The 11,786-nt window shown below is 52.1% G+C and overlaps 1 protein-coding gene across 1 annotated transcript in view; it reads left to right on the top strand.

The window, feature by feature from the left end:
* Nucleotides 1-11,753, top strand: part of CAPN9 (calpain 9) — an 18,994-nt gene extending 7,241 nt beyond the window's left edge. Inside the window, exons 3-11 of the mRNA XM_034663574.1 lie at nt 745-998; nt 1,168-1,376; nt 4,205-4,241; nt 5,238-5,318; nt 7,265-7,322; nt 8,878-8,942; nt 9,402-9,470; nt 9,754-9,832; nt 11,506-11,753. Of these exons, the coding sequence (XP_034519465.1) occupies nt 745-998; nt 1,168-1,376; nt 4,205-4,241; nt 5,238-5,318; nt 7,265-7,322; nt 8,878-8,942; nt 9,402-9,470; nt 9,754-9,832; nt 11,506-11,753 (1,100 nt within the window). The remainder of the gene's footprint in view (nt 1-744; nt 999-1,167; nt 1,377-4,204; nt 4,242-5,237; nt 5,319-7,264; nt 7,323-8,877; nt 8,943-9,401; nt 9,471-9,753; nt 9,833-11,505) is intronic.
* Nucleotides 11,754-11,786: the final 33 nt, after the last annotated feature.

Here is an 11,786-nt window from a genome sequence, read left to right as displayed (position 1 = left end):
TGTTCCCTCTCTCACTGGCTGTCTCTATCTCTGTCGAATAAATAAATTAAATCTTTAAAAAAAAAAAAAGAATTGCTCGGGGAAACTTGTTTGGCCACTTGAGTTATTTTCCATGACAAGTAATAGAAAACACAACTCATGCTAGTTTAGCAACAAAAAGGATTTTTTCCTTGCATGACTAAAGTTCAGAGGAGAAGCAGGGTGGGCTTCAGGCATAGTTTAATCAACCCATTGGTCTGGAATTCTCTGCTCTGCCCTCCATCTGAATTTCTTTAGAGTCACAGGCGGACTGCCAGCAGCATCCGGGGCTTCCTGAGCCCTCACTTGTGCACAGCCAGAGCTCCGGGGGCTCATCCAATAAAAGTCCTCAACTTCCCTCTAACTGGGAATTCCTGGAACCCATATTGCCTGGTGATGCTGAGGGCTGATTGGCTTTGTTTGAACTCTCTGCAGCAAGAGGGACTAGGATGAACCAATCAGTGTTCACCCTTGGAGCTGGGGGTGGGGTGGATTCTGCCCCCCTTGAACAACCATAGGGGCACCTCACTGTCCTCTGAAATGGGAAAAATAAGATGGAGCAAACCGTAGACCCAGAAGAACGTCTTTAAAAAGCTGCATGGGAAATGGCTTGAGAGAAGGTGGAGATGGAAGGGGAGTACTTGACCTTCTCACTGGGGTTACAGGAAGTAGGGTGCGAGGACCATTGCAACAGGGAAAGAAGAAATGAATGAATGACTTTCTCAGGTGTGGGAGGACGTGGTGGGCGTGGATGCAGTGTGTGTGTGTGTGTGTGTGTGTGTTTAAAGGAAGATGAAACAATTCACTTCTTTCAAATGGCAGATACCTTCTGGACCAATCCACAAATAAAATTGTCTCTGACTGAGAAAGATGAGGGGCAGAAGGACTGCACTTTCCTCGTAGCTCTGATGCAGAAAGATCGAAGGAAACTCAAGAGGTTTGGAGCTGACATGCTGACCATTGGCTATGCCATTTACCAGGTGGGTAGGAACCAAGCGGCTCTTCAGAGCCCGCCGTCTAAGGTGCTGGACTCTCAGCTCCTCTTCAATCATGTGCCCAAGACTCAATGGTCAGCCCCCCCACTCTGTCCAAATACCCAAGACCAACGGCCCTCCTTATAGAACCAATGCCCTTACGTTCCCACTGCAGAGCCCCGGCAAAGGCGAACACCTGAACAAAGACTTCTTCAGGTACCACGCTTCCCAGGCCAGAAGCAAAACCTTCATCAACCTGAGAGAAGTCTCTGACCGCTTCAAGCTGCCCCCTGGGGAGTACATCCTGATTCCCAGCACTTTTGAGCCCCATCAGGAAGCCGATTTCTGCCTGAGGATCTTTTCGGAGAAGAAAGCCATCACCCAGTGAGTAACAGGCTCAAGAATTCCTCTTCATTTAGTGGCTCAGTCCCTGGGAAGTCACAGGGGACTGTTGGGGCCATGACCCTTTTCTTCCCTTCTCCACAATCCACCTGAGAAACCAGGCAGGAGGGTTTCTTTGCAAATGGGTTGCCATTTGCAAAGCAGGATATGTTTCCATTTTGGTTCTGCTCCTTCCTTCCCTCAAACAAGCCATTGAAAAATTGCTTTTTCCAACCACTCCCAGAATCATGTTTGCCAGACCCTCTCGGGTGGGGCTCTTCATTTTCCAGACCCTATTCTCAAGAAATTTCTGGAGTGGGACCTACATTTAAAAGTGCTAGATTCATTTTTGAATACAGAGAACGGGGTGACTATTACAGGTTTCCTGAATGACCTGTTCTTTCAGCTTCAGTTTAAATAAATGTTGCCAGATTGTTTGGGGTTGGTCTCAGCCTATGGACAGCGATGCTATCAGCTAGGAACGCCCGAGAGCACTCACCTGGGCCTGTACCATGGTGGGCCCCCAGAAATATTTCCCAACCGGAGCCAACGTTGGGGCCAGACTGACTCCTGTGGATCTTTTCATGATTGCAAATGCATCTCGGCAACAACCCGAGGAACTTTGAAAAGGCAGGATTCATTACTTACAGGTTCTGGAGAGTACACGGCACACCTGGGGCCACACAGTGATGTCCTGAGTAGAGAGAGAGAGAGATGCACACAGGCCTGGGATTCTGCCTTTATTGGGGTCAAGGGTAGGGGCCTAGGGTTTCGCAGGTTCTCTATTAGTGAACTTCAAACATAAAAGCAGGAATTAAAGTGCTAAAGGAAAAGCAAGCAGTGGGTCAAATGGTCTACCAGAGCTTTCTAAAAAAAAGAGGGGACTTCGTGGGTGGCTGGGCTTTGTATCTAGCTGGATAGCGGCAGTATGTTTATTTGAGATGGATGCCTCGACCGTCAAAAACTTAATGCCAGGCACTTACACTACAGTCAAAAATGCTAATGTCAAGTGCTTACACTGCACAAGCCTGCCTTCCATTTTTTACACCCGACATTCTGCCCCTTCCCCTTCACAGCGCCTTAGCAAAATTATTTTGTGTTAGATATTTGTACAAAAAGTTTCCCGTTACTGCCCTTTTGCCATTGGTTGCTCTGTGGCAGAGGGGAAAAAAAAAAAACAGTTCGAGATATAAGCCTTCACTTCTTTTCCCAGTGGAGACTTTCTAGAGATGGCACAGAATGGCAAAGTTGGCTAATTCTGCATTGGAGCCAGATCAAGCCCCAACTAGGGACCAGCCTTAGACAACAAGATGGAGCCCGCTGTGAGTTTATAGCCTGCAGTTCTATCTTTTGTTTAGTGGGATAGGATTGGATCAGTGGCAGGCACTGAGAATACCCCAGTTGTCCAGTCTGGTTGGGTTTCCCAAGCTGATTAGAAAAGGCGTGGTTCCTTCTCCTCAGCTAAATAGAAGCAATTAAAGATCTTTCTTTGATTTTGGAAAATTCTGCTGGAGAGTTGTTCTCCAGTCTTCTCCTGGATACTGGTACAGGCTGAGGATGATTTCCCAGGATCTATTCACACAAAAGCACCCACACAGGAGGCGTGCAGATGGGCAGCTCTGGTGGGCAGCAAGAACAAGAGAGGGGAAGCCAGGCTGTGCCTGCCCCACCCCTGTACTCCCTGACCGAGCAGTGGGGTGCGCTCAGCGTCCTGGGCATTGGGAGATGGCTCAACATGGCAAAACTAAGTCCATACTCACGCTTGCCCCCCATGAGGTCCTTTAATCTGCTCTGATCTGGATCGTGAGCACCGGCTTTGTAGCTCAGTGACTGAAGAACCACATGGAGCCCTATTTCCATTGGCTACATTCTCAAGAGAGGATCCTAACAACAAGAATAAAAGCTCTGAAAAGCGTTGCTGTGCGTGCCCAGGGGATGAGGAAGAAAGGAGAACTAGCCTTGTTCCATCTTAATATTTGCTCACTGGTATCCCCTTTGAAGTTTTAGCAGTTTTTCTCGGGGAGTGCTTCCCGTTTCCTCTGTAAGATTAGATTCTTCCAAATGTCCTAGCATCACCCAAGGCTGAAACCTGCTCCTCCTCTTAATATCACTGCTTCCCAAACACTGTAGATTCCCCTAAATATGTGAACAGGAAAATAAACATTTCTATTATTTGTCCCCTTCTCCCCAGACGTAAGCGCGCGCACACACACACACACACACAACCTCCCCACCCCTCCAACACCCACAGTGGGAGCAGGGATTCACATCCTTGGGGGGGGGCAGGGATAAAGGAGGGAGATTTTGGGGGAATATGAAGTTCTGACTCAACTAGCCCTATGATCTTTTCCAGTTCCCCCAGAAAGAATTCATCCTTCCTAGACTGAATGACCGTGTCAAGGAACTGAATCCCCTTTGGGCATGTAGAGCTCATGGGGCGTGCATAATGAATGTGCCTCACCTGTGGGTCCTCTTGGGCTCCGCTATCCTATGTAACACTTATAAATATCTCTTGTTAAAGGGCATCCAGGAAACAGGGGTTGGCAGCTGGTTCAATTTCTTTCACTTCTAGAAGTCCAGAACTTACAAGTTCTCCTTGGCTGATGGCTCAACTGCCTCCCACTTATTATCATGCTGGGCAGGGTCTGAGTGATGGGGGGAGAGAGGGAGGGCAATGCAGGGGGTCTGCAGGCCCTATGAAATGTAAACCATCGTGGAAAAAGAAGAGCTTCCGTGGCCCAGAAACTCCCACTACCGCTGAGCCCGTGAATGCTGAAGATCCTAGACAGGAAGTTAATCCACAAGCGAGCCAGCGTGTTTCTGCCCCCCAGGGACATGGATGGAGACGTGGACATTGACCTACCGGAGGTGAGCCTTCACATTTTACTCTGGAGGGTGGGATTCAGTGACTGTCCCCAGAGCTTCCTTCACTCACAGTGTCATTCAGAACTTTGAAGTTCTGGGAATGGTTCCTCTGCGATCCGGTGAGTACCTTGGTCCCCACCACGTGGAGGACAAGCCTTGCACCTTCTAGTTTCTCATGTCTCACCAGGCGTGGGAACGAGGTGGATGTTCTGAAGAAAACTCTGTCTGGAGCGATGTTTCTCTGTGCTACCAACTCTCCCTGTTCCCTGAGAGGTGGCTGCTATTGCCGAAAGGGATGGGGTGTCTTTAAAATGCATTCAGTTTAAGAAAAATAATCAAGAAGAAAATGAGAGTGGCTGGTAGATTCTCACAGCGGACTTGGAGGAACACGTGACTTCCTCCCTACAATATGTGCGTTGGGCAGGGGCGGCGGGGGCTGTAAGTCTTTGAAGAGGTGCTGAGGCGTAACTGGGACAGTCTGACACTTCCAAAGTCAGCACTGATCTGCACAAATCAAAACTAAAACACCCAACGCATTTGACGAGCTCTTTCCGTACTCTAGGCCCAGGGCTGCCTGTGAGAGACAGACTCCTGCCCTCAAAGATTTCACCAGCTGTCGAGACAGATGGCTCAGCAAGTAATGACAGCTGAGAATGATGGGGGGCAGACAGAGGAGGTGCAGGGAGCCGTGACCACCTTGGCTGGGACCCCAACTCCGTCAGGACTCGGCCTCCCTTAGCGCTCTTATCTGCAGAAATCCCCCTGATTAGTCCCTGGGAGTCTCCCTCTAAAGAGCCTTCACAAGGAATCCAACAGCCATTCCTAACGCTCCAGGCAGTGCCCCCCTCCACGCCCTCCTCACAGCAGTGAGGTCCCAGCCTCTCCCACGGGACCAGACCATCTGCAGTGCACGCCTCTTTTTTCTTGTTATTTCTTTGGGATAGCAAACGCTAAGTGGCGTCTGTGGATCCAATGCAAGTCCCTCTGGTTGCTTTTTAGCCTCCGAAGCCGACTCCAGCTGGCCAGGAGACAGAGGAGGAACTGCAGTTCCGTGCCCTGTTTGAACACGTTGCCGGTGAGGTAGGGCTGGCTGCAGGCTGCCTTGGTCTTGACCCCCTGCAGTGCTGAGGGGCCTGGTTTCCTCCACTGCCCAGGGATGATGTACGGTGTTTGTCAGCAGCCCTTCCCGGAGGCCTGGTGGAGCTACAGCCAACACGAGGCCAGGCCTGGTCATTAGGGAGGCTCTAAAGACCGACTCCCGCACCGTGACCCTCACATGGGTCTGCCACCATTGATGGGGCAATGGCCCCCAAAGGAGCTCAGCCCGACCCAGGGGCTTTCTGTGGAAGGCTAGAGGAAGCTTTGAAGAGGTGGCTCATTGCACTCTGCCTACAAAGTGCTGCCTTTAGAATGTTCTCTCTGCTCTGGTAGAAGGTGGTATTGTTCGGGGATGTCCCCACGAAATTGCAAACGTGATTTTTTCCGGTAACATCAGCGGCACAGCTAGGTTTGGCAGTTCTGGCCAGGGCCAACCACTGGGGAAGGAGAGGATCTGTCCCTCACCTCCTGCTCTCCGACCCCTACTCCATTCTTCCCCCCTCGGTTGTCAGCTTGTATGTTGGGGGCCCTGGCCACTCTTGGGGGCCCTGGGTATCTCTCATCCCAGGCTCCATTCTCCTAGAAACTGCCCCACCTGTGCTCCCTCGTAGCCATAAATAAAATTAGCCTGATTGACCATTTCATGGCAGGAGCTAATGACTACATTCGCTTCCTTCCCCTGCCAGGTCTCCTAAATCATAAAAGAGGTGTGTTTGGGGGTGGGGAGCCCTGATGGTGAGATTTCAGGCAGTGTAAAAACAGGGCGGCAGGGAGACTTGGGGACAGCAGTCTGGGTGGAGAAAAATGGGGACTCGTGTGGCTTTGTGTAAGCCACAGCAGGCAAGGTGGGCTCCTGCTCTTCCCAGGACCGCTGGCAGCCCCGGGCAGGGCAGAGCGGGGCCAGGTGGGACAGGAGCCGTAAACGTCCAGCTTTGGGTGCTGGCTGGAGGATGGGCCTGCGTGAGCTCCTCCTCACAGCTGAAGAGGGACAGAAGTTGCCAGAAATGGAGACCCGGGTTGGAAGGGAAGCGATAGAATGTTGCAGGAGATTCTTTCCAACGTTATTAACAACCAAAAAGTGCCTGTAGAATCAGCTGGCTGCGTCCAGTCCTGCTCTCTTCGGAGGGGCACATGACTCGGCTGTGTGGCTCCTCGATGGCTTCCTCTGTCCTGGGCTGCATCAGTGATTGTCCTTTAGGGCTGAACACTCCAAACCCCAACCCCCAGGCCTCAGAAGCTCGGGGTGGAACCGGGGCAGGCGCATACGGAAATAACTTCACAGGTGACTGCTTTGCACCCCTAGCCCAAAACCCTTGACCAGAGTTCTGAGTCCTTGCTATTCAAACTGTCAGGCACCTAACACTCGCCGGAGCAGCCTGGCACAATGCAGATTTCCTCGCCAGAAGCTCTGCGGCAGGGCCTGAAACTCCACAGTTCTGACGAGCTTCTAGGGCATGGATGCTGAGATCTCATGGACTTAGTGGACGCCCGAGATCAGTGGTTCTGAATTCACCCTAGAGGTTTTGAAAATAATCCATGGGACATCCTCCCAGTCTTCCGATTGAAATGGTCCCTGGAGTGAGCCCCCAGAATGGGCATTTTTAATACCTTCCAGGCAGCTCTGCTGTGCAGGGACTTGGAGACCCAGACACGAAGGTCATCCAATGGAGGTGCTACGAGGGGAGCTTTAGCTCAGGGGGTGAGGATGCTCGCCTCTCCCAGCGCAGTTTGTCCATCCTTTCTGGGCTGGGTGCGCAAGTCCCCCAGAAGTTCAGTGGGCTACAGTCAGGGAACATGGGCATATGGGCCCGCAGCAGTGTCCCTGAGGGCCGGGCTTGTCACTTGAGCCAAATCCAGCTTAGAACTGGAAGCAAGTAACAAAGAGGGCACTAAGGGCCAATGAAAAACAATCGTCTCTCCTTCCACAGGACATGGAGGTGACAGCGGAGGAACTAGAATATGTTTTAAATGCTGTGCTGTCAAAGAGTAAGTGTCAACCCCGCCCCCCTATCAGGGAGCCCAGGGCTCCTTTGGATGGGACGTGTGACCTGTGACTTTGCTGCCCAGCTCTCCTCCAGCTCCCCCAGGCTCCCTGCTCTCCAGGGCTGACTTTAGGTAGACTTTCAAAATAGCTTCTGTTGCTCATTTCCTGATTACAGAAATGATGACAGCGATGGTAGAAAATGCCATAAAAATGCAAAAGAGCCTAAAGACAAAGACAAAAACCACCAATAATCTAACCACTCTTAAGATACACGTGTGTGTCTTCACGTATGTGTGTGCGTAGCATGTGTCGTCAGTGCGTGTCTCTCAGTGTGTGTGCATATGTGCACACACTAATTGTCATTAAATTATGGATACAATTTTGTTAATGTAACAGCTTTGAGATATAATTCACATACTGTACAATTCACCCACCATGCTTTCAGTGTGTTTGTGACATTGTGCAATCATCACCACAACCAATTTTAGAACCTTCCATCACTCCAAAAACTGTACCCAGTAGCAGTCACTGCCCCCCTCCCCCAGCCCCTGAAACCACTGATCTACTTCCTGTCTCTATAGAATTACCTATTCTGGACATTTCAGATAAAAAAAAATCAGTTGGGGTGCCTGAGTGGCTCAGTCAGTTAAGCATCTGCATTCGGCTCAGGTCATGATCCCAGGACCCTGGGATTGAGCCCCGAGTCAGACTCCCTGCTCACTAGGAGCCTGCTTCTCCCTCTCCTCCCTCTTGTGCTCTCTTTCCACTGGCTTCTTTCACTTAGCATAACGTCTTCAAGAATTACCCACGTTGTAGTATTTGCCAGGACTTCTTCACTCCTTTTCGTGGCTGGATAACATTTCATTGAAGGAATATGCCGGATTTTCTTTCTCCATTCCTCATGATGGATACGTGGGTCGTTGCCACTCTCTGGCTGTTATGAATAATGTTGCTGTGAACGTTCATGGACAAGCCATTTGTGTTGACCCTTCTCTTGGGTATAACCTCAGACAATTGCTGCCTTACATGGTAACTCTGTACTTCCTATTTTAAGGAAACGCCCAGCTGTTTTCCAAAGTGACTCTTTGAAGAGCTGCGTCCGAGTATTCAAATTTCTTCAGTAATTTCAAATCCCGCCTTTTAAACTGACTTTTTATGAGCATTTCCCCCAGGTCATTAAATATGCTTCAAAAACATGGTTCTTAAGGACCGTGTAACAATCCATCCTGTGCACGTAAACTTTTCTGCTCCTACCCTTCCATCGGTCATTTCTGTCCTTTCTACATTTTTGCCATTATAAACAACCCAATGATAAAGATCTTAATTTGTCATTCTTTGCTTGGGATTCTTAAAACCAGGATAAATGAATGGAAAGATATTCCCGTCTTTTATATTGTGCAGTTTTTCCTGCCCAGAGTCCGTGTCCGTCTCTACTCTCACCAGTGGTCTGAGAACGAGTTTGTCTCCCCCTCATCAGCCCCGGATCTGATCGCAACAGCAGGGAATAGGTTTATCTTATCACACGTCCAGTGACTCTGTGCTCATGTGTGATTTCAGAAAAGGACCTCCAATTCAAGAAGCTAAGCCTGATTTCCTGTAAAAACATCATTTCTCTAATGGATGTATCCTTCCACGTCCGTGGGCAGAAATGGCTGTGTTTTGCTGTCGTGCAGACCCTCCTAGAACGTGGTCCCTTCACTGATAGGATAGTCCTTCTCGGAGCACATCCAACGATGGGGCAGCCCCTTGAACTAGAACGGAATCAAGAGGCGCAGACCGTCCAGTGGGGGGAATGCTTTTGAAGGGACCTGGGGGTCTTCGTGCCACTTCGGGGTCCCAGCTAAGGGAATAAAATGTGTTTTTGTTATGTGCTTTCTCGAACCAGCTGGTGCTCACCCCTGCCATGTCCCCTCTTCAGGGATGCGTGGCTTGATAATTAGCCACCTCCCTAGGAGCCCCGACTCCGGGTCACCGGTCCCCCAGGCCAGCCGGTTGCCCCTCTATCCCTGAAGTCCCACAAGGCACCCTGGGTTGAAACCCATCTTCCTTCCTTCCTTCCTTCCTTAATGTGCTCGGCACAGACCAGTGGCAACGGGAAGCTAGAGTTCGAGGAGTTCAAAGCGTTCTGGGACAAGCTGAAGACGTGGACAGTACGTGACCCCGCCGGCCATGGCTTCTGGGGACTGCACCAGCCTGGAGCAGGAAGGGGTTTTCAGTGGCCAAGGGAAAGGGCCGAGGGGAAGGAACCGTGATGGGATCCCCCAGTTCCGGTCTCATGCGTACAGAAGCACTCAGGGCTCGGCGCCCATGGGAAGTGGGAAGCAGAAGGTGGAGGAGCCTCTCCTCCTGGACAGGCTGTGATGTACTTACTGCCAAGGGCGGCGCCTTCGGGTGCCCTCCCTCTGCTTCTCAGTGCCTCTGTCCTCCCCACAGAACCTTTTCCTTCAGTTCGATGCTGACAAGTCGGGCACCATGTCCTCCTACGAGCTGCGGACTGCCCTGAAAGCCGCAGGTAAAGCAGAGCCTGGAAGCTTCTCGTGCCCTAGAGGTGGCCGGTCTTGCACCGAGTTCATGCTTCTTGATGGCCCAGCCCGGTGAATGCCAGAGCCAGGCCTCAGGCTCAGGACTTGCTCAGGGCCCGTGTTTTAAACCACCATGCAATATTGGCAGGAATCTTTAAAATGGATCCAGTAAGGGTGACCTTAGCCTGACCTCCTCCCCATCCTCTGGCCATATTTTCTGCCTTGGCCTGACCCTATGGTGGCAAGCCACAGTGCCTCCAAACGTCTAATTGCTGCTTTCGGATGGTGATGATCACAGACGAGGCAGGGCGTGCCCGAGCCCGTGATTCGGGGTCACGGGGGAGCTCATGGGGCTCCTCTGCCACCAGCAACTCTGTCCCTGGCTTTGCCCCCAGCAGACGGAATCCCAGCCAGATGGTGCAGTCACACTTCATATCAGCTCTGTACATGGAGGGTGGGGGCCGGGTGGTGTCCCTCACCCTCTGGCCATTATCACCACGGCAGCCCGAGTGTCTGGGGCTTGGCCCTCCTTTGCTCACAGCCATGGTTCTGAGGCCACGGCAGCCCCCAGCCCCTGCCAAGTTCCAAGCACGCCTCACAGACGTGCACCCTGGGCCCTGCCAGAGCTTAGAATCAGGCTGCCTCCCAGGTGAACCAAACACCTGGAAGCACTGTCAGCTTCACGGTCTGATTAAGGGACAGAATGTCCAAAATTGGGACCATCTTGGGTCCTATGTAAGGGAGGAAAAACAACAAGGTTAGTTATACAGTGGAAAATACCACGGATGAGGAGGGCCTGATTTTCTTAGGGGCTGGTGACCCTGTTTCTAGGGGAAGAGGGCAGAGCAGCGAAGAGGTATGACCGAGTCTTTCCGAGCCTGACATGGGGGGCAGGAGGGTGCCCCCGCTCTCCCCTCCTCCAGCCCCATGGAGAGCAGATGCTAGGATCTGGGGCATTGCCAGCAACTGACACTGCTGGCTGGCTCCAGAAACTGCTCTCGGTGTCCGACTGGCCTCCTCTGTCTGGGATTGGGGCTGAGGAGCAGAGAGGAGTCCGGTAGACGGCTAAGCAGTACATTGAACACTCCCTGGAAAGTGAGTGTAGACTGAAGTCAAGGGGGGGCGATTGCCTAGGGTGTAGGTTAGACACTGAAGCATTAATGCTGGATCTAAAGTGACTTTACCTGTGTAAAGCCCTCATTCAACCAATAAGGACAGGAATCCCGGAGAAACTAAGAAACCACCCCTGGCCCGGCCTGGGTGTGTGAACGAGCCCCTGCCCCGGCGTCACTCACTGGGGGCAGCAGCATCTCTTCTAGAAGCATGATTTCTACAGTCCTCCACATCTTTGGGTTAAAGTGCTCTCCAGAAAGGGAGGCGGGGTAGCGAGGGTGGGAGAGGGGCTCAGACACCGTCCAGCGTAAATTTCCCCCAAGTGAGGCTTCCTGAGAAGTCAGCAAGATACAAGGGGTAAGTGAATGTCAAAACCAAGAGCGTGACCTCCCAAGTCCACCAGCACCTGATGGAGACGCACACTGTCACGCCGCATCCACGCTGAGCACAGGGAGCCCGCTGCTGACAGAGCACTGACTGGGTGCGCCCCAAAGACACGCCCCACGGGGCGCCGCCAGGATGGGCCGTGTCTCCTCCCCTTCCCCCGCAGGCTTCCAGCTGAGCCATCACCTCCTGCAGCTGGTGGTCCTCCGGTACGCGGACGAGGGGCTGCAGCTGGGCTTCGATGACTTCCTCAACTGCCTGGTCCGGCTGGAGAACGCGAGCCGTGAGTGGCTGGTGGGGATGCGCCCCCTGGGCCCCAGGGGGTGGGGGCGTCCCTGTGTCCTCCGTTCCTTTCCAGGAGCGGGTGACAGACAGACAGGGACAAATCCTGGGATGACAGGCTCTGTCGTGTGATCGCTGTGCATGGTCGGCTTGAGGGGTGGGGGT

The sequence above is a fragment of the Ailuropoda melanoleuca genome, chromosome 6, assembly GCF_002007445.2.
Source record: "Ailuropoda melanoleuca isolate Jingjing chromosome 6, ASM200744v2, whole genome shotgun sequence".
Classification (NCBI taxonomy): domain Eukaryota; kingdom Metazoa; phylum Chordata; class Mammalia; order Carnivora; family Ursidae; genus Ailuropoda; species Ailuropoda melanoleuca.
Note: the sequence above shows the minus strand (reverse complement) of the source record. Positions and strands in the feature narration are given on the sequence as shown.